At 57.5% G+C, this 20608-nt stretch overlaps 1 protein-coding gene across 2 annotated transcripts; it reads right to left on the reverse strand.

The window, feature by feature from the left end:
* Positions 1 to 748: 748 nt before the first annotated feature.
* ZMAT5 (zinc finger matrin-type 5) lies at positions 749 to 20554 on the reverse strand. 2 transcript variants are annotated; one of them, XM_071572238.1, is made up of 6 exons: positions 20477 to 20554; positions 13701 to 13921; positions 13221 to 13283; positions 12714 to 12794; positions 6505 to 6616; positions 749 to 2299 (listed from the first exon to the last, which is right to left on the reverse strand). In XM_071572238.1, the coding sequence occupies exons 2-6, from the start codon at positions 13825 to 13827 to the stop codon at positions 2257 to 2259; spliced, it is 426 nt and encodes a 141-aa protein (XP_071428339.1). In that variant the 5' UTR covers positions 13828 to 13921; positions 20477 to 20554; the 3' UTR covers positions 749 to 2256. The 2 variants fall into 2 exon arrangements, with proteins under 2 accessions (XP_071428339.1, XP_071428338.1); XM_071572237.1 differs by lacking the exon at positions 749 to 2299 and adding an exon at positions 2316 to 3559.
* Between the last annotated feature and the right edge of the window lie 54 nt (positions 20555 to 20608).

The raw sequence follows: 20608 nt of genomic DNA on the forward strand, positions 1-20608 counted from the left end.
CATAAAGGAAAAAAAATTAGATAAAAGGAATAAGGCGATTCCCCCAAGCTCAGCGTTTCAAAGCTGCTCAATTAATTTTAATGGGAATTGGGAGGACGGATTTCTGCAGGCAGGTTTGGAGCCGGCGGCTCCGGCGGGATGCGGGAGGGGAGCAGGGGGTCCCGCTCTGCCGCAGCGGGGACGGAGCTCTGCGGCTGCTGCAACTGCCATGCTCCGGGATAATGCAATCCAGGGATCGCCAGGAAGGCGGAAAGAAAGGGAATGTGGCTGGAGGTGGGGCTGCCGCGGGCGAGGGGAGGTGAGAGGGAGCAGGACCTGCGCAGGGTCCCCGGACACGGGGGCTGAGGAGCTAAAGTGGCACCGAAGCAGCGGGAGTTGCGGGGCTGATTCCACAGTGCTGGGAGGTGTTCGGGATCGGAAGGGAAGAAATTGGTAATGGGTGTTTTTCTCTCTGGTGCTGCAAGGAGTGTGCGAAGGACTCAGCTCTGTCCCTGTCTTGGTCACATCCTCATCCATGTCCCCATCTCCATCCCCAGTCCCATTCCCATCCTTATTTCCATTCCCATCTCTGTCCCTGTTCCCTCTTCCCATCTCCATCACTGCCCTATCCTTATCTCTATCTCCATCTCCACACCCCCATTCCCAACCCCGTCCCTCTCTCACCCTCATCCCTGAGCACTCTCCATTCCCATTCCCATCCCTGTCCCCTTCCCCATCCCTGACCCCACCTCTATCCCCAACCCCATTCTCATCCCCAATCCTACTCCCATCCTTTATTCCATTCGTGTCCCCATCTCCATCCCCATCCCCACTTCCATCCTTGCCCCTGTTCTGTCCTCTCCCGTGTCCCCATCCTGTCCCCATTCCCACTCCTGTCCCCCCCTCTCCCAGGAAGAGCTGCCAGAGGACACGGGCAGAGCCCAGCGGGCTGTGCTTGGCAGGGGCCCAGTGGTGGCTCATTTCCCTAAAAGCTTCCCGATAAATTACTCCGGCTCTTGCTCCAGCAAAGGCACTTTGGCTTGTGCCCCACTCTCGGGCAGCAGCTCCTCACCCCCACCCTGGGGATCTGAGCCCACCCCTGCAGCATCCCTTGGGATCCAGTACCAGCCATTCCTGTGGGAAGGAGCCGGGAGGTCCATCCTGCTCCAGCATCCTCCTCCCACAGCGTTTTTCCATGGATGAGCCCACTCGGGCTGTGTCCCTCCCCGTGGTGATCCACGGCATTGTTACACCTCCTGTCACTGCTGTAACACTGCCCCATAAACCCCCAATGTACAGCCTCCTGTGAGCCCTCGGAGCTCCACAGCTCCCTGAATCCAGGACATCCTGCAGGGAATGCTCAGCTCTGCTCCCTCAATCCAGGACATCCTGCAGGGAATGCTCAGCTCTGCTCCCTCAATCCAGGACATCCTGCAGAGAATGCTCAGCCCAGACTGTCAGCCTCAGATCAAACCAGCTTTTGTGGGAAACCCCCCATTTTCATTAACCCCCCAGGCAGCCTCTCTCACCTCCCCAGACAGGCTGGAGCTGCACAGGGAATGCTCCCGCTCTTGCCTTTTGGGTTTTATTGGGAATTTCTCACTTCCCTTCTCTTGGGGAGCGAGGCAGAGTGTGGAGAGGCTGTGGCTGTTGTGTTTTACACCTGAATTTTCAGTGACAGTCTCAATCCACGGCTCGCCCAGGGAGCTGCCGGGAGCTCCGGCCTCTCCACCAAATTTAAACTGGATCTGGGGAGCAGATTCGGAGTTGTGAAGTTTGGGAGCGTTGGGTAAAGCAACACCTCCTGGATCAGCTGGAAAACCCATCAGGACTGGAGCACACAGAGCAGGGATGGGCCTGGGGGGCTGATGAAAGCACAGTTCCAAATACAGGCAAGGAACACTGAGGGATTTTGAAGGCTGATTGGGAAAAAATGCCTGTGGGAGAGACAGGAGCAGGAGTTCCTTGATCCATCAGTGCCAGTGGCTGTGATTTCCTTGGAAGGTGCCCGTGAGTGTGTCCCAGGTGCCACGGGCATCAGTGGAGCAGTCACTGTGCCCCCTGCTCAGCTGGGGGGAATGGGCTGAGCCCCCCCAGCACTCCCTGGCTCCCAGGGGCTCTCCCCCTGCACAGGGATGGGGGCACATCCCAGCCTGGAGAGAGCAGGCACAGTCCATGCTCCCACTCTGGAGCATCTGCATCCCTTCCCTGCCTGGCCTCCTGCAGCTGTGCCTCTTCTGCACTGGGGCGGGGCTCCCTTGCTCCAGGGACTCCAGGTCACTCCCAAAGAGATGCCATATGGATGCCCTCGTTTATCCACCTGTGCTGAACAGGAAGTGAGGATGGGACATGGGGTCCAGCCTGTAACCTCAGAGCCCCAGCCCTGTGCTCCTGCTCTCCAGAGAGCCTGGAGAGCTCCTGCCTGGCAGGATGAAAACACCCCTGGTTTGGCTTAGAGCTCATCCAGGCTCTGGCCAAGGCTGTTTCCAGGCTGCTCTCACATCCAGTCCCTGCTGCTGTCAGAGCTGTGTCCCAGGATGGGGCTGACGCTCCCGGGACAATTTGTCATCACATCTTGAGGTGGGAGCTCCGCCCTGTCCTGGGCAGCCGAGTGCCAGTGTGATCCAGGGAGGATTTGGCCACAGGCATTTGGCTCCTGCCCGTGCTCTTCATGAATCTGGACCCACCAGCTCCATGCCCAGCCAAACCTGGAATGCGCTGGCGGCGGGCACAGCCCTCCTGGAGAGCCCCACTGCTGGAGAGCTGCATCCCGGGATCTGCCGGACAGGATGCCCCTCACCCAGGGAAGCTGCAGCACCCCTGCCCTTCCTGAGAACGCCAAGGGCCTCCCTCATCCCTCCCTTTCCTGGTGAGGAGAGATAAGTCTGTCAAACTGTCCCTGTGGAGAAACCCTGGGATGTTTTTCCTCCCTGCCCCTCGCCTCTGGCACAGCGGAAGCAGGAGCAGGGCTGAGGGGAGCCCCCCAGGCTCCTGCACCCAGGCAGGTTCACACCCTGAATTTACCAGGAACCAACAGAAGTCATAAACACCCAAGGAAATTCAACATCAGTTCCAAAAACCTGGTTACAGCTCCCTTCTCCAGCCTGGATCAGGACCCCAGCACGGAGCTGGACTGAGCAGGCAGCACAGACAGCAGAACTCCGCGGGGACTGATCCTGCCCTGGGAAACAGGGAATGTCTGCTCCAGGTGACAGCAGGCAGCCCCTCAGCAGGGCTGCAGCTCTGCTGGGCACACATCCCCGTTCCAGAGGCAGGGAGACAACCTCAGAGCAGCTCAGCCCAGGGGAGGCTGCCAGGAGAGCAGCAACAGACACACACAGTAAAGGAGGGGGAGGGTTTTATTGATATAAAAGTGTAGGTAAAGAATTCTGTCCTTCCCAGGGCAGAGGAAGAATTCCATGCCCAGCCAAGCTGTGGGGTGCCCCTCCCTCAGCCCCACTGCAGGCTGGGGGGCACTGGCCACCCCCCAGGCGGGGGGGCCTGCAGGGACGGGGGCAGCTCCTGCACTGGGGGCCAGCCCGGAGGGTACTGGAATGGCACGGGTTTCTCAGGAAGAGCACTGTGAGGGGGAGATGGAAAGGGATGAGGTGAGATGGGGGGTCTCAGCTGGACAGCAGGGCTGGACTTCCCTGTGCCCCTCCAGCAGAGGAGGGGTTTGGTTATCACCAAGTGGGTATATTCCTCCTCCATCCCCATCCCCTACCAGAGCAGCCATGGAACCACCCCCAGCCCATCCCAGCAGCCAGTGCCTCCTGAAGCAGCGCCTGCCTGTGGAAAACTCCAGTGGGAGCACCGAGGTAGGGGATCAGCAGGCACAGCCCCCCAGAGGGGCAGTGGCACCAGGCTGGTCCCCTCCCCTCCGCCCCAGCTGCTCCCCACTCCTCACACAGCTGAGCTTGGAGAAGAACAAACAGAATCAGCAGATGTTTCTTTCCAAGCAGCTCGAATCCCAAGCCAGCTGTGCACTTCCCAAAGGACAAGGACCCCTCGGAAATGGAGGAGCTGCCAAACCAACGGGGTGTTTCCATCGAAGGACCCTTCAGCACAAGGAACAGGCTTCCTCCTGCTCCGACCCACAGCCTGGGAATCACTTTGTCCCTCCCTCTCTCCCCCAGGTTTGCTGGTTGGGGGCCCTGCAAACCCCACACTGGGCTGCAGTGCAGGAGCAAGAAGCAGCCCTTCATCTCCAGCCTGACCCGGGCAGGTTTACATTCATGGGAAGTGTACCTTTTCCATTAATTCCTGAGTGCAGGAAGCTCATTTGCTCTCTCACACAAGCCCTGACAGCAGCCTTGCAGCTTCTCAGGCCTCTGCCTCGGATCCTGATGAATCTTTTTAATTGTTATGCCAGAAGAAACCTAATCAAACTCTTTTACATAACCCTCGGGAGAAGCAGCACCCTCCTCTCCCTGCGGGGCCGCTGGCATGGCCCAGAGCCAGCTCCAGGAGTGCAGTGTTTTCCAGGCAACTCACACAGGGCAAAGTCACTTGGTTTAAGGTTTATCCCCAGGACGGGGATTGTCCAGAGCCCAGGATGAGGCAGGACTGTGAGGACACACAGCAGTCCCTGGGGAAGGGCCATCTGGTGTCTCCCTGTGGCTCAGGCAGGTGGGTGGGAGCAGAGGGAATGCTGCAGGGTGGAACAGCACAGCCATCACCTAATGAGCTGCTCCGTGAGCAGCAGGACTAATCAATAGGGAGGATGCTGGCTGGGTACTCAGTTCCCTGGGGTCTCATAAGCTACAAGTGCTATCAAAGGTTTGCCTGCAGCTGGAGTGTTGTCCCATGTGCATTCTCTGGTGCTGGGCAAGGTCAAGAATATTTTCTTTATGAAGGTGTTAATGGGGTCCCTCTCCTTTACCCTCTGCCATGCTCACAAAACCTGGGGTATCTTGGAAGCTTTGAGGCCTCAGACCCTTTTCTGATGGAAATCACCAAGTTTTGTTTCTGATGGAAATCAACACTCTCAGTTTTCTTTGGAAATCAGGGTAAAAATCAATCCCACCCTGCTAAGAGAATCATGGCATGGCCTGGGCTGGAAGGGACCTTAAAGCCCCTCTCACTCCACCCCCTGCCATGGGCAGAGACACCTTCCACTGGACCAGGGTAATCCAAGCCCCAGGAACTCCACTCAGCTCCACCCCAGCTCTCCAGAAAGCAAAGGCACAGTCTGACTTTGGGAACAGGCTTCAGGTGGAGGATTCCAAATGCAGATTGTTCCCTGAGCCCAGCCAGGCTGGGACAGGGGTGGGTGGAAGGCAGTGGGGCAGCTCCTCATCCACGGACATGCACTTCTAGTCCAGGGTGGTGCCAAGGATCCTCTCATTTCAGGGACCTCGAGGGCTGCAGGAGGGACAGGGAGCTCCTTGTCCTTAGAAGCACTTTCAGGAGGAGCACAATGGACTCCCCAGGAACCAGGAGCACAGGGATCTGCTGAAAACAGGCCCTGGCAAAGCAGAACAACTGCTCTGGCAGACAAAGCAAAGCATACAGTGGCTCAGGAGAATGTGGGGCTGGAGAGCACCAGGGCAGAAGGGAGATGATAAGGACAGGTGTTGGAAAGGCTGGATGGAGAAAGGGAAGTTTGAATAGTGGGTGTTTAGTTCCTGTAGCAGATGGTTTCTGAGCCTGCAAGGACAGGGAGTCTGGGAAAAAAGCAACAGCCCTGGAAATCCTGTGCATCTATGGAGGCAGCAGGACCCAACTGCTGAAGGTCTGGAAATCCCTCTGGGAATAGTGATGGCTATCTTCTGTAAGGGCTGATCCACCCCAAGATCCAGGGATTCATGGGCAGGACAAGCAAAGTGGGGCAAGCCAAGTGTGGGGGGTTGGAATGTGGTCAGCACTGCAGGGCCAAGGGAAGCTGAGCTGAGGGACAGAACAATCACAGAGCAACAAGCCCAGACGAGCAGCAGAAGGAAGATCCTGCCCGGGCCAAACACAGAGAGGACGGGAGCAAACAGAGAGAGAACAAAAGAGACGTTTGGCACCCGCCCAAATGTCATCCCATTAAGCCTGCGGCACAGTCAGGTGAGCAGGAACAGCGCGGCAGGCACGAATCGGAGGGATACTGTGAGGAGGAGCCAGTTCCACCTCCCCCTGGCAGACAGGGCAGGCAGGGCATGGGGAGGCTGTCAACAGATGAGACCAGGCTCCTGCCACCAAACTGTGGGCATTAATAACTTGGCACCACGCTGGCACTGTCCTTCCAGGTGCGTCTGCACTCTGCAGACAGCAAGGAGCAGCCCCGTGGTGTGGCTGTTCCCAAGGTCTGGCTTGTCCCCTGGCACACAGGGACACGTGTGGACACATCTCTGACACGGGCAGGCAGGACTGGATCCACACACGGGCCCCTCATGTGTCCTGGGTGGGTGTTCAATGAGACTTGGGATCTCTGGTAACCTCCACCTTCCCCCATCCCAGCCCTGCTGTGGGGCCCCCTCTGCATCCTGTGGGACAGCAGCAGCAGCCAGAACACGCCTGGATGATCCCAGACACCTGTACCTGTTACTCTGAGCTGCACTCAGCCTCTGGGCTCTCCTCTCCAGCCAGTCCTCAATGGTGCCAGGTGGGATATCTGCTCCCTCCTGCTGCAGCTCCTTCAGCCTCTTCTCCCCTGGTTGAGAGACACATCAGAGAGGGCAGGATCAGAGGGAGGGCCATGAGGGCCACCAGATCCTCGTGCTGCAGTTCTCTCACTCCATTAAACCTGCTGCTCATTACCCTGCACAGTTTCATATGGTGCAGAGTGTGGAATATGCCTGTGGCAGCCCCTCCTCCTCTGCCCTCCTGCCATCTGACACTTGGAGTCATCCCTGGTGACAGCTCCAGCCAGGCAGAGCCAGGGACAAGAGCTAAGGCAGCGCAGTGGGCACTGAACTGACATCTCCCCCCAGGGTGGATCATCCTCATCCTCGTCTGGAACAGCCCTGGCAGGCTGGGAGAGCCTGGGAGGTGCCGGGAGCGGGTTCCAGCCAGCACAGGGATTTCAGAGCTGCTGTCAGGGCTGGGTAAGCTGCTCACTGGGACACGTCCCCAGCCCTGCAGAGCCCTGGTGGGAGCCTGACACCAGCACAGGGGCAGAGCCAGGGCAGAGGGAGCCAAGGAACAAGTTCCTGTATTTAGAGCACAGGATGGTTTGGGTGGGAAGGGACCTTAAAGCTCATCCCATTCCACCCCCTGCCATGGGCAGGGACAGCTCCCATCAGCCCAGGCTGCTCCAAGCCCTGTCCAGCCTGGCCTTGGACACTTCCAGGGATCCAGGGGCAGCCACAGCTTCCCTGCCCAACCTCACCACTCTCACAGAGAACATTTTTTTCCCAAAACCTAATCTAAACTTACCCCCTTTCAGTTTGAAGCCATTACCTTGTCTTATATTTCTCATGCAAGTTAGGAATGAGGAAGGAGACCAGCCAGGAACCTCTGCTGTCTAGGAAGGGTCCCTTCCAGCCTTCAACCCCTCATCACCCCGGAGTGTTGAGAGGGGGAATGCCCCCAGGCACCTCATCCTCTCTGAGCAGAAGGGCACGGAGCCAGTGGGGCAGTCCAGTGCTCACCAGTTCCCCCCAATGGGCACAAATGCACAGGTGCCCAGTCAGCAGAGCTGCCCAGTCCCCCCAGCACTGGTGGGGAAGCAGGGAGGGAGCTGGCAGAGAACAGGGTCTAGCAGGAGTCCTGACACGACTGCCACAGCCACTGCGACAGGCGGAGTGGGACGAGAGACGCACGGAGCGACCCCATCTCCAGCCCAGGGGAAACTTCCCGTCTCACACAACACTCATGAAAACCAAACCCTGGTGATAATAACGAGCAGGCAGAGGCAGCTGCGTGTCAGTGCCCTCTGCCCTGCTCCTCCAGCCCCGCCGCGGATCCCTGATCCCGTTCAGGGACGGGGCCAGCCCCCACAGCAGCCGCGCCCCCGGAGCCGCCTCCACGCCCACCCACCATATGGCACACGTTTAAGGAAAACATTATACGTTTCCAGACAGGGTGTGAAATTAATACTGCTTGGGCAGAGTGAAGGATCACTCCATCCTAGTGGTGGCAACCAATTATTCATCTGCCTGTTGAATATTAATAAGGATGGCAGGAATGTGCTACACAATGAGCAGCCGGAGATGGATAATTTGTCATCCAGCCTTTTCATCTGGTGCTGCTGGGAGGGGTGAGGAGGGACTCGGTGCCACCACAGACAGCCTGCTGTGGGCCTGATGTCCAGGTGCTGCTCTGCAACCTGCTGATAAGGCTGGAGATGGGACTGCTCCAGTCTCCCACAGCTGTTCCCAAGGACCAAAGCCCCAGCAGAACCACCTGAGGTCAGCCCAGCCACCTGGCCAGGTGGGTGCATGGAGAGGCAGAAAGCTCAGTCTGGAGAGCTGGGCACTGCTCAGACTCAGGGTATCCAAGTTCAGCTCCCAGGTTAGACTTCCCTGGCAAGCTTGACCACCTTACTTGTCTTTGTTCCAGGTGTCTCCATCTCCTGAGCACCTGGGCACATCCCACCTCAGCAAGAGGACAAGCAGTGGCTGTGATGAGTCAGGGAAGAAAATCACAGACAGAAACCTCTCCCACCTCTTCCTACCACTAAGATTTCCTCTTCATCCAGCTCCAAAGCCCAGCACAGAACAAATCACAAACAGCTGAAGTCTCTCTGTTCCGAGCAGGGAGCCCCAAGGCACCAGAATAGGATGGAGCAGCCACAACTCACAGTCCCCCATCCAGACAAGATCACTGGGTGCAGTGGGACCACTCCAGGCTCACACTGGCCTAAATGAGGCCCCAGGTGTCCACATTAGGAAGATATCCAGCTGGCTCCCTGTTCCCACAGCTCCACGAGCTACTGCTCCAGAGCATTCCAACCCCCAGGCTCAGAAATAAGGCAGCAGGGACAGGCAATTCTCCCACCTTGACACAGGCCCATCAAAAAGGTGAATCTTTCAACTCATCTTCCTCTGGAGCACACAAATCCCATCAGAGACCACCAAACCCACCCTGAGACTGGAAGCACCCCCTGAATGCCAACAGGTATTCCAAGAAGTGGCTCTGAAAGGCCTTTGCCAGCCCTTTACTCCCCACACACGGCCAGGCTGCAGCAGCCAGACAGGTGTGAAGGTGCTTCCCCTCCTCCTCCTCCTCACTGCGGTGCTTGTTTCAAAGCCTAATTACAGCCAATTAACAGAGCGTCTGTAGTCATGAAACACCTCTAATGATGCCAGAGTGGGAGCCCACATTTATCTTCTCTGCCCAGGCAACTTTGACCATGAGTTTTCTTCCAGAGTGAGGCACCCCTGGACAGGAGGTGGGACCACTGGGATGGGAGGGTCACCCAGCAAAGGGAGGCACATGAAATCCTGCAGCTCCCTCCCTGGGTGGATGATGTGGGACCCCAAACCCTTCCAGAGCACCTGAACAGCACCAGACTGTGGCTGAGAGAGGAGCAGCTGAACAAGCTACCACCCACAGCAGGCTGTGAGCTCTGTGCCTGTTCATGCCCAGTTAAACCAGTTGCCTCCAGCTGCCCCAGCAGGGTCCCTCATATCCTTTCAATCTCATGGATATGCTGCACTCCCCCAGCTGTGCCCTCGCCCTCCCTCACAGCCCTGCCTGGCTGGAGCTCATCAGAGCCCAGGCTGGGTTGATCCCACCTGCAGCAGGGACACGGATTAGAGGGGAGCCAATAACTCTGAGCAAGGAGATGGCAATTTGACAGTGACTTTTTCTGACACGACTGTACTTAAAATGACAGCCTGGAAGTGTCTGGCTGATGAATGATGCAGCAGATGCAGAAGGCTAATGCTTTGATGCAGGAACAGCTGGGAATATGCCTTCCTCCCTGCCGAAGGTGTAAACTGTTGCTTCTTGATGAGGATATTCTACAGGGTGCAGAGATGCTGAAGCCAAAGTAGGCCATGCTCCAAGCTGTTCTAGAACAGGGAATCGTCCAGAAATCTTCCTGCTTAACCCACAAGACTTACACAAACAACAGAGTGAAGTCCCTGCATTAAAAAGGCCAAATGTTAAGGATAATGTAATGTTTCCTTTGGCTGGGAGGAAAATGCCTTGTGAAAATGCCTTGTTAGCGACCTACCAACACCAAACACTCAGCAGGGACTCAGGGCCAGGTTCAATATTTACATGACAAAAAAGTGCCATCACGGTTTAGCAGTGTTAAAATAGTCAGACAAGGCTTTGCCTGCACCGAGTTGAGAAGAGGAGGGCTGAGAGGAGGGACCACCAGGACACTGTTCCCTCTGCCCCACCGGCCTGGTCACCCCCAGGTCACACCAGGCTCGGCACAGACGGGTGGGAGGGCTCCGGAGCTTCCAGCGCCTCCGCTCACCTGAAATCCCCAACCCCCCCGGCTCCAAGCCTGTCAGAACCTCCCAGCTGGGAAATCCCTGCGGACACTCAGCCTGATCCAGACCACTGCTCCAGCCCGCACTGGATCATCCCACCGGCTGCTGGCTGGGATGGCTCGTGCCACAGAGACCCGGGACTGGGGGGGAATGCAGAGGGGACATTACTGATGGAGGATCGGGTGTGCAGTGTGGGTATCACAGCCTGCCACACGTGGGCCTGACTCAGCCTCAGCACCTCAGACACGGATGCTGTGGCAGCCCGAGGAGTGCTGCAGTGTCCCCCAGACACAGCTGACCTTCATCCCGTGTGCCTGGCACAGCCTCCGCCTCTCCTTCACCGCGTCCTGCCGAGCCTTTCCCTCCCCCAAACCCCTCCGAGCCCTCTGATCAGGGTGAGGGTCCGTGCGATGCTCGGCTCTCACAGCACTCCCCGAGCCACACTCACCACAGGTGAGCGCTGAACGCTCCCACCAGGCGCCCCCACCCCCGGCCCTCGCTCCTCCAGGGCTAATTGGTACATTAAGTGCTTCACTCCGTAACACAAATACAAGGTTTCCAAGTAATCTCGGCGGACTCGGCTCTCCCCAGCCAATCCTGCACTTACAGCCGACCCATTTGACAGGAGTCAATATTCAATAACAAGGGTAATTGGCAGGGGAAGCTGCCCGAGCGCACAGGAGCTGCCAGCTCCGCTCCACAGAGCTCCCACCGCCCTGCAGGAACAGCCGGCACCGCCGGCAAAGGCCACGGGATGCTGCCACCCTGTGCCACCCTGTGCCACCCTGGGAGCCGGCAGGGAGGGGTCAGGGACAGGTTTGGAGGCGCGGCCGCTCCGGGACGGGCTGGAGCGCTCGGTCCCCGCGGTGCTGTATTGACTTCAGCGCGGATGAGCGATCGATCCAGAGTCACCTCGGGCAGTCACACACTGACTCAGCACGGAGGGCACCGCAGCAGCTCCGGGGGGCCTTCCCCGAGCTCGGCCTCCCCACACTGGGGCCCTCAGAGGGCCGGAGGGGCTTTAACCCCCCCCCCCACCTCACATCTCACACACACACTTCCAACACGTCAGCCGGGTTTTCCAGAGGACTGACAAAACAACAGCTGGCTTCAGGGAGTGGGGGGCACTGGGAGCAGGGGGAGGAAGGGATCCTTCCTCTGCTTCACACTGTGAGGCCGTGCCTGGGTGCTGTGCCCCGTGCTGTGCCCAGTGCTGGGCTTCCCATGCTGTGCCCTGTGCTGTGCCCCGTGCTGGGCTTCCCATGCTGTGCCCTGTGCTGTGCCCCGTGCTGGGCATACTGGAGGGAGTCTGGTGAAGGCAACAGACAGTGGGCACAAGCCAAAATACAGGAATTTCCATATGGAATTTCCACTTATATTTTTTAAAAATATACATTTTTATTATGAACTTAGTCAAACATTGGACCAGGTCACTCACAGAGGCTGCAGTCTCCAGCCTCAGAGATATTCCAAACACAACTGGAAGTGCTCCTGAGCACCCTGCTTGAGCTCACCCTGCTTTGAGCAAGGCAGGGTTGGGACCAGGTGATCTCCAGTGGAGATCTCAGCCATTCCATGAGTTCTTGCCAACACCTCGCTCACACTCCCTGGAAGTGCTCAAGAAGGGTTGGAAGGGCTTGGAGCAACCTGTTCTAGTGGGAGGTGTCCCTGCCCAAGGCTGGGGGTGGCACTGGATGAGCTTTGAGGTCCCTTCCAACCCCAACCATTCCATGATTCTATGACTTACTCCAACCCCTATGGAGAAAACAAAGCTGTCACCCCTTTCAGGGAAAAGAGGTGGTAGTTGAGAAGGAGAAAGTTCAGAAGTTCTCTGGAACCTCCCAGCAGGGAGCAGGTGCCACCCACCCTCTGCCCACACTTCAGTTCCACCAAAGCCACACGAGCAGAGGCTGTTCCTGGGTCCAAGTGCTCTCCTCAGCACAGCCCCACACCAGACCAGCTCTTCCCACAGGTGGAAGCAGCAGGGCCCTGGCAATGGCAGAGAGATGGGGTGAACCAAATCCCTAAATTTAAGGGGAAGTGATGTACCAGTGCCCTCTGCTGCTGACAGTTTTTATTCCCTGACTGAGTAAAACCCCGAGGGCTCACAAAGCCCACTCCAGACTCTTGCTGCCAAGTGGTAACAGCACAGCTCAGCTCCAGGTTTGTGTCCGTGCCAGCAGCTCCAGAGCAGGGAGCACGTGACAAACTGCAGCATTCCCGGGCTCCAGGCTCACTCAGCACTGGGAGGCAGGAGGGATCCCTGCTCTGCTGGCCCCATGCAGGCAGCACAGGGCCACAGGCTGCACAGCCCCCCTCCAAGGAGACCCCTGGACATTTCCTTGTTGGAGGACTCACCTTGAACCTGGGCATTCAGCTTCTCCAGGTCCTGCTCTGTCATGTGGGAAAATCTGCAGTTGGGCCCAAAATCACACTGTCCTGCAACAAAATTGTGGGAATTCAAAATTCAATTTCCGTTTCAAAATCCACTAGATTAGATATAAGGCAAAATTTCTTCATGGAAAGGGTTGTATGGAATGGTGGAGTTACCACCCCTGGAGTGTTTAACAAACGTGTGGGTGTGGCACTTGAAGACATGGTTAGTGGTGAACATGGTGGTGCTGGGTTGACAAAAGGACTTGGTGACCTTAAAGGTCTTTTGCAGCCTTGGGAAAAGCCACAGAGCTCCATGAGAGCTCCCCACACGAGGTCCTGCCTTGTGCAGGCAAAGCCAAGCTCCATGTCCATCGCCCACCCACGCTGGATGCTGCACACACAGGCCCAGGGCCCTCCCTCCTGCCCTGGGCGGGCTCTCCAAGGAGCTGCTGGAGCCCAGGCACTCCTTTCCACCCCAGAACTCCTCACCTGTCTGCAGAAACTTCCGACAAGGTTTCTTGGTTTGCTCCTCCTGCAGGATGGCAGCAGCATCTGGGGACACAACGGGTGAGGGCAGGTAAGGATCCCTGCACAGCAATATCCCATCCTGTCCCAAACAGCTCAGGAACCAGCAGGAATCAGAGGAACACACAGGCAGTGGTTTCACAGCCAGCCTTTGCTACAGCCAGAATGCAGAGTCCTGCTCTCCCTGAGACCCTGGACACACATTCCCATGGCATTCCTCAGGTGGCACTGACACTTCTGGAACTGTGTGGTGAGCCAGGTCAGAGCCTCACACAAGGGTTTGGCCTCTGACACTGCCTGAGGCAACAGCATCAGGTGCACAGTTCACAGGCACACAGAGTGTATAAGCCACCAGTGCTGATTTACCCTCTATTCCCACTCCCCCACCTCATCCATCAGGTGCCCAGCCCCAGGAGGGCGTGGCAGACAGCTGAGAGCACCCACCTCGGAATAAGTCGTACCAGACTCTCTTAGCCCGGAGATGCTGCACTCCATTGAGATGTTTCTTCCTGTTGTGCAGGTTGTCCTGGAAGGACCTGTCACAGTAGTCACAGAAGTACCTTTTCCCCATCTCTCTGCTGGCAGAGCAGCCTCAGCACGGCCTGGGAGCCATCAGGCACTTCCTCGGCACCCAGCCATGGCACGGAGCATCCAGGATTTACAGCCTGTTCCAAGGGAGGAGAACTCCAATCACTGGGGGTTGGCAGACACAGAAAGAGGTGAGACCCAACAGTTTATATCCTTGTCCATCACAGTCTGCTGGGGCAGGATCTGCTGCCTGTACATGGGAGAAAAGGCTTGGATCTGCATTTATCTCTGTCACAAAGCAGCAACAGCCCTGCTGGAAGAATTCTCCTTCTCTGAGTCCAGACCACGCAAAACAGAGATCCCAGAGAGCCAACAGCCCCAGGGAAGGTGCAGCAGAAACTATCCAAGGTGCAAAGAGGAGGAGCTGGAGGTCCTGGGGACCTTCAACCACAACCTCCACAAGCTGCCAATATAGGAGGAAGGAAATTCTTCATGTCCATCTCTGCAAGGTAAGGAAGGAACTCAGCAAAGATACTTATTTATATCCTTAAAGATAAAACAAAAGCTGATCTCACCTGTCCTGCAGGTGGGAAGCTGCACCACTAACACTTCCTTCAGTCCACCAAGACACCCATTTTCTCCTGCACATCATGGACTGCTCTCCTCATCCTCCCCAGCCTATGGCACCAGGGTGTGCCTGCCCTGAGCACAGCACTGAGAGCACACCAGCCTTACAGCCAGGAGAAAAGAACCCTCAGCTCCACAGCCCCCAGAGAGGCCCAGTCCTTTCCCCAGGGAAGAGGGATACAGGTCACACATGTTGCTGGAGCCTGGAGACTCTGCTGAGGAGCATCGAGGAGTGACAGAAGTGGGGACTCCCATCCGTGCTGGGCCTGGAGCCACCAGCAGCGCCGATGACATCAGCTTGTGTTGCACCCTTGAGGCCCCAGCCCATGGGATGTCCCTGCTGCAGGTGCCACAGACACCCTGGAGGAGCTGCAGGTTCTCTCCCGGGGGATATAAAGGCACCTGATGAAAGCCAAAGATGGATGGACTGGGAGATAAACTCCAAAAGCAATTCTGCACATTTTGACACCTTGACAGCCAAATGCATTTAAAAAATGGCACAGAGACCAGAGCAAGATAGAGAGATTTTCTAAATAAAACAGGGCCAGAATCAGTCACAGCCTCCCAGATGATTCCTCAGGCTCAGCAGGAAAAGCAGAGCTCCAGGCAATTCCTCAGAACCTGGCATGCCAAGCTCAGGCAGGGCTGCCAAACCTCCATCCATCAATCCATCCATCCATCCATCCATCCATCCATCCATCCATCCATCCATCCATCCATCCATCCATCCCACAAGCACCTGCACCACATTCCCTTTCATCCCCTGCTCCCAAGAAATCTCTGCAAGAAACCACCACAAGTTCCTCTGCCTGTGTTTGTTGGAAACATCTGACTTTTTTGAATTGGCTTCAAAACCTCCACATTGAAGGTAAAATGTTCAAAGACTCCAACTGAGCTGGGAATCTCGTTGGTTTAGGGTTCTTTCCTTGGTGGGTGAGGCTGGACAAGCCCCAGCCCAGAACCCCCCGTGCCCTGGGCTGGTCCCACAGTGTGGGCAGCAGGGAGGGGGGGATTGTGCCCCTCTGCCCCCTCAGGTGAGACCCCCCTGCAGAGCTGCCCCAGCCCTGGGCCCAGCACAGGAAGGACATGGAGCTGCTGGAGAGAGTCCAGAGGAGGCCCCGGAGATGCTCCAGGGTTGGAGCCCCTCTGCTCTGGAGCCAGGCTGGGAGAGCTGGGGGGGTCACCTGGAGAAGCCTGAAGGGGCTCCAGGGACACCTGAGAGCCCCTTCCAGAGCCTGAAGGGGCTCCAGGAGAGCTGGAGAGGGACTGGGGACAAGGGATGGAGGGACAGGACAAGGGGAATGGCTTCCCACTGCCAGAGGGCAGGGATAGATGGGATGTGGGGAAGGAATTCCTGGCTGTGAGGGTGGGCAGGCCCTGGCACAGGTGCCCAGAGGAGCTGTGGCTGCCCCATCCCTGGGAGTGTCCAAGGCCAGGCTGGACAGGGCTTGGAACAACCTGGGCTGGTGGGAGGTGTCCCTGCTCATGGCAGGGGGTGGGACTGGATGGGCTTTGAGGTCCCTTCCAACCCAACCCACTCCATGATTCTCCAGGTGAAATGCCTTGTTGGAGGGGTCAGACACGGCCCAGCCATCCCTCCCTCCCAGCCACAGCTCCACCCCCAGGCCCAACCAGCCCTGGCTGCTGCACAGAACTCCAAGGGCTTGAGGTCTGCAATCGTCCCACTCCAGCCCAAGAGACCAAACCCAAGTGCTGCTTAAAGAACAGGGAGCCATAAATACCCTCATCCTTTACTGGATCATCCCAGAGTTTTCCAGCCAGGTTTCCTGCACTGTGCTGGGGCTGCTGGAATCCAGAGGGAACACGTCTGGTCCACTGGCAGGCTCTGCTTTTGAGTACTGACACATCCCTCTTTCACATCCTATTCCATAGTCTCCCAAAGTTCCTGGTGGCATAAAAATCTTCCTGTCAGCTCTGGCTCCTGCACTCCATCTCTGCAGAAGCTGCTGCTGCTGCAGACAGGGAAAACAAATGAGATTCTGCAGTGGTCCCACACAAGTTTGCAGAGCTCTCGCAGGGAAATGTGCCTGAGGAAGCCCAGCCTTTGAAATCCTGTTTCAAACTTTCCCTTTCATCACCCCCACAGCAATAACTGCAGAAGCTCCTTCTCCCTCCTTCCCCAAAAATCAGGGCAGAAAGCTCCCACAGATTCCAGGCAGGCAGATCCCACATCCCACAGCTGCCTGCTCCCAGATTCTCCAGGCAACTCCTACTGCAGGGGACAAAGGGCTGAACAGGCAATCAGAGGAGCAGCAGATTCTCACTGGGATTGCCCCTCCAGTGATTCCACCCAACACTTATTCCCGTCTCTTTAAGGATTCCTCTGCATGGATATCTTGTTGGATTCTGCCAACTCTCTGCAGCACCAGCAAGTCCAGAGGAATAAAAGCTGCTTCTGACGAGCACCAACCTATTTCCATCTCCCCAAACAGCTCCAGCAATAAACAAAGAGCATTATTCAGCTGAACACAGAGATGGTTCCTAATTAAATCCATCTTAGTCATTATGAAATAAAGGAAATGCAGCAGCTCTGTAAAGAACAGCCTCGGCTTGGCCATTTCCCCTCAACATCTGCAGACCCCAATTTTGAGGAGCTCAGACCCTGCACAGCCACAAACACCCCCAGACAGGCTTTGTGGCAGCCTGAATGAGTTCCTGAATCAGTGCAAGTACAAAAAACCCCCCAAGGGCTTTGTCTGGCACCAAAGTACCACAGGACTCCTCCTCTGCACCTCCTGTTTGATGAGGCACCTCCAGGCGTGTCCCAGCCACAGAGGGGCTCGGGGCATCTCCAGCCCAGCCCTCCTGTGCACCAGCCCACACTTCCCCTCTCCAGCTGCTGCCAAACACCCCGTGGTGCTCTGCACCAGCTACAGATTGGATTTAGGACTCCTGGGGTGTTTCCCTGGGCAGAGGGAGGAAGGTGACCCCGAGATGGGCACACAAGGACTCAGCTGTGTCTGGGTGGAACCCCAGGAGCTGCTGCTGGGCCTTGACCTCAATTTCCTGTCTCCTCCAGCCCAGCCTGGGGATGCTCCAGCCTCTTTGGATGTCCAGGCAGATGTGAAGTTAATTGGATCCAAGTGTCAAGCTTATGACACTCAGCTGCCAACTGAAATGGGCTCAGATCTGCAGGGAGACTTGGAATGGCAGCAGAGTCTGCTGGCACCTTCCAGTGCCAGAGGGACAGATCCTGCTTTCCATTACACCTGGAATAAATCATGGAATGGTTTGGGTTGGAAGGGACCTTAGAGATCACTTTGTGCCACCCCCTGCCATGGGCAGGGACACCTCCCACTGTCCCAGGGTGCTCCAAGCCCTGTCCAGCCTGGCCTTGGACACTCCCAGGGATGGGGCAGCCACAGCTCCTCTGCCCAACCTGTGCCAGGGCCTGCCCACCCTCACAGGGAAGAATTTCCTTCTAATATCCCATCTATCCCTGCCCTCTGGCAGTGGGAAGCCACTCCCTTGTCCTGTCATAGAATCATCACAGAATGGATTAGGTTACAAGGAACCTCAAGGCCCATTTCATTCCAAGCCCTTCCAGGGGCACCTTCTACTGCAAATCTGGAGCTTGACTTGGGATTAACCCCAACCTGACCACACACAAACCCTCCTGGGGGCAGCAGTTCAGGGGCTGTTGGGGAGAATTGTCTGAGAGACAATCCTGAGCAGTTAAATTGGAAAAATAACTGAGCTTTTGCAGTCTCTGCTCTGTGTGACAGGGACAGGGCACAGGGAATGGCTGGAGCTGTGTCAGGGCAGGGACAGCACCCAGGGAAGGGCTGGAGCTGTGCCAGGGCAGGGACAGGGCACAGGGAATGGCTGGAGCTGTGTCAGGGCAGGGACAGGGCACAGGGAATGGCTGGAGCTGTGCCAGGGCAGGGACAGGGCACAGGGAATGGCTGGAGCTGTGTCAGGGCAGGGACAGGGCACAGGGAAGGGCTGGAGCTGTGTCAGGGCAGGGTCAGGTTGGATCTCAGGGAAAGGTCCTTCCCCCAGAGGGTGGTGGGCACTGACCAGGCTCCCCAGGGCAGTGGGCACAGCCCCAAGGCTGCCAGAGCTCCAGGAGGGTTTGGATGATGCTCTGGGGCACAGGGTGGGATTGTTGGGGTGTCTGTGCATGGCCTGGAGTTGGACTGGATGATCTCTGTGTGTCCCTTCCAGCTCAGGATATTCCATGATTCCAAAGGTGTAACACTACCCACAGGGCTCAGGAATGTGTCAGGCACATTCCAGGCTTCCAGCACGAGCAGAGGCCTTTCCCTAACCCAGAAATATCCCACAGATCCCCACAGTCACTGTTTGAGAAACCAAACATAAATAAATCAGGAGAAATGACTCTGCAGCCCAGACCTTGTGCTATTCCTGGGTGGGTGAGACAAACAAAACGACAGAGCAGAGTCACTTGAGGGTCTGCTCTGGAATTTCGTGTAGATGCTCATCTAACAACAATCCTGAGAGGAAACAGCTCAGTTCTAGGATATCCCCTCTCCCCTTGTCTGTCCTGCCATCCTACACCCAAATTTGTCTCTCTGTCCCATCTGGGCCACCCTGGGGCCCCTCTGCCCTTCTGAGGTTAAACAGGGAAAAACACAAAGACAAGGTGGCAAAAGGGAATGTTCCCACCTCTGTTCTGCCACATGGGGCCACATGTCACTGCTCCTGAGGCCTCTGGAGCAGCTCCCTGAGGGTGCCCTGGCACAGGTTGGGCAGAGGAGCTGTGGCTGCCCCATCCCTGGGAGTGCCCAAGGCCAGGCTGGACAGGGCTTGGAACAACCTGGGCTGGTGGGAGGTGTCCCTGCCCATGGCAGGGGGTGGCACTGGATGGGCTTTGAGGTCCCTTCCAACCCAAACCATCCTGTAATTCCATGATTTAGGAGGCCCACGTTGCTCTCCCACTCACCCCACATTGTCACTGACCACCCTCCACACCCACAAAGTGCCAGAAAACACCCAAACTGCCCCCAGCTCCAGGGGTGAGCAGAGAATCATAGAATTGACTGGGTTGGAAAAGCCCTCTGAGATCATCCAGTCCAACCCTTGGGCCAACTCCAGTCCCTTTACCAGATCATGGCACTCAGTGCCACGGCCAAGCTCAGCTGAAAAACCTCCAGGGATGGGGAATCCACCCCCTCTCTGGGCAGCCCATTCCAATCCCTGAGCACTCTCTCTGCAAAGAATTTCTTTCTGCTCTCCAACTTCAATTTCCCCTGGCAGAGCTTGAGCCCATCGTGCCCCCTTGTCCTACTGCTGAGTGCCTGGGAGAAGAGACCAACCTCCACCTGGCCAGAACTTCCCTTTGGGGCAGTGACCACAACCCCTGAGTGTCCCTGTCCCCCTGGGAGGTCACCCGGGCAGGGCAGGGCAGGGCAGGGCAGGGGTGACTGTGCCCCCTCGGCCCCCCGGCCCCAGCCCGGACTGGCCCCACAGCCGGGGCCGCGCTGGTGTCACAGCACAAGGCGGGACACAGACCCTGGGGCAGCCCTGGGGACGGTCAGGGCCAGGGGGCGGGACGGGGCGAGCGGGACCCCCTCCCAGGGCCCTTCACGGGGAATCCTCACAGGGACTGTCACAGGAACCACCACAGGGACTGTCACAGGAACCACCACAGGGATCCCTCACAGGAACCATCACAGGGATCCCTCACAGGGATCGCTCATGGGGAATCCTCACAGGGACTGTCACAGGAACCATCACAGGGATCCCTCACAGGAACCATCACAGGGACTGTCACAGGAACCATCAAAGGGATCCCTCACAGGGATCGCTCATGGGGAATCCTCACAGGGACTGTCACAGGAACCATCACAGGGATCCCTCACAGGGATCGCTCACGGGGAATCCTCACAGGGAGTCACACAGGGCCCTAACAAGGACTCCATACGGGGATCCCTCACACGAAGCCTTCACAGTGACCCTTCACACGGACCCCTCCCGGTGGCCCCTCCCGGTGGCCCCTCCCGGTGGCCCCTCCCGGTGGCCCCTCCCGGTGGCCCCTCCCGGTGACCCCCGGCCCGCTCCCCCCGGCCCCGCTCACGCACCTCCAGCCGGGCCCGCGCCGCGCGCCTACAACTCCCACAGTGCCCCGCGCGCCGAGCCGCACACAGGGAGGTGTCACCGCACCGCCTACAACTCCCACAGTGCCCCGCGCTCGGCGCTCCAGCGCCGCCTAC

This window comes from Pithys albifrons, chromosome 17, assembly GCF_047495875.1.
Source record: "Pithys albifrons albifrons isolate INPA30051 chromosome 17, PitAlb_v1, whole genome shotgun sequence".
In the NCBI taxonomy this organism is placed as follows: Eukaryota; Metazoa; Chordata; class Aves; order Passeriformes; family Thamnophilidae; genus Pithys; species Pithys albifrons.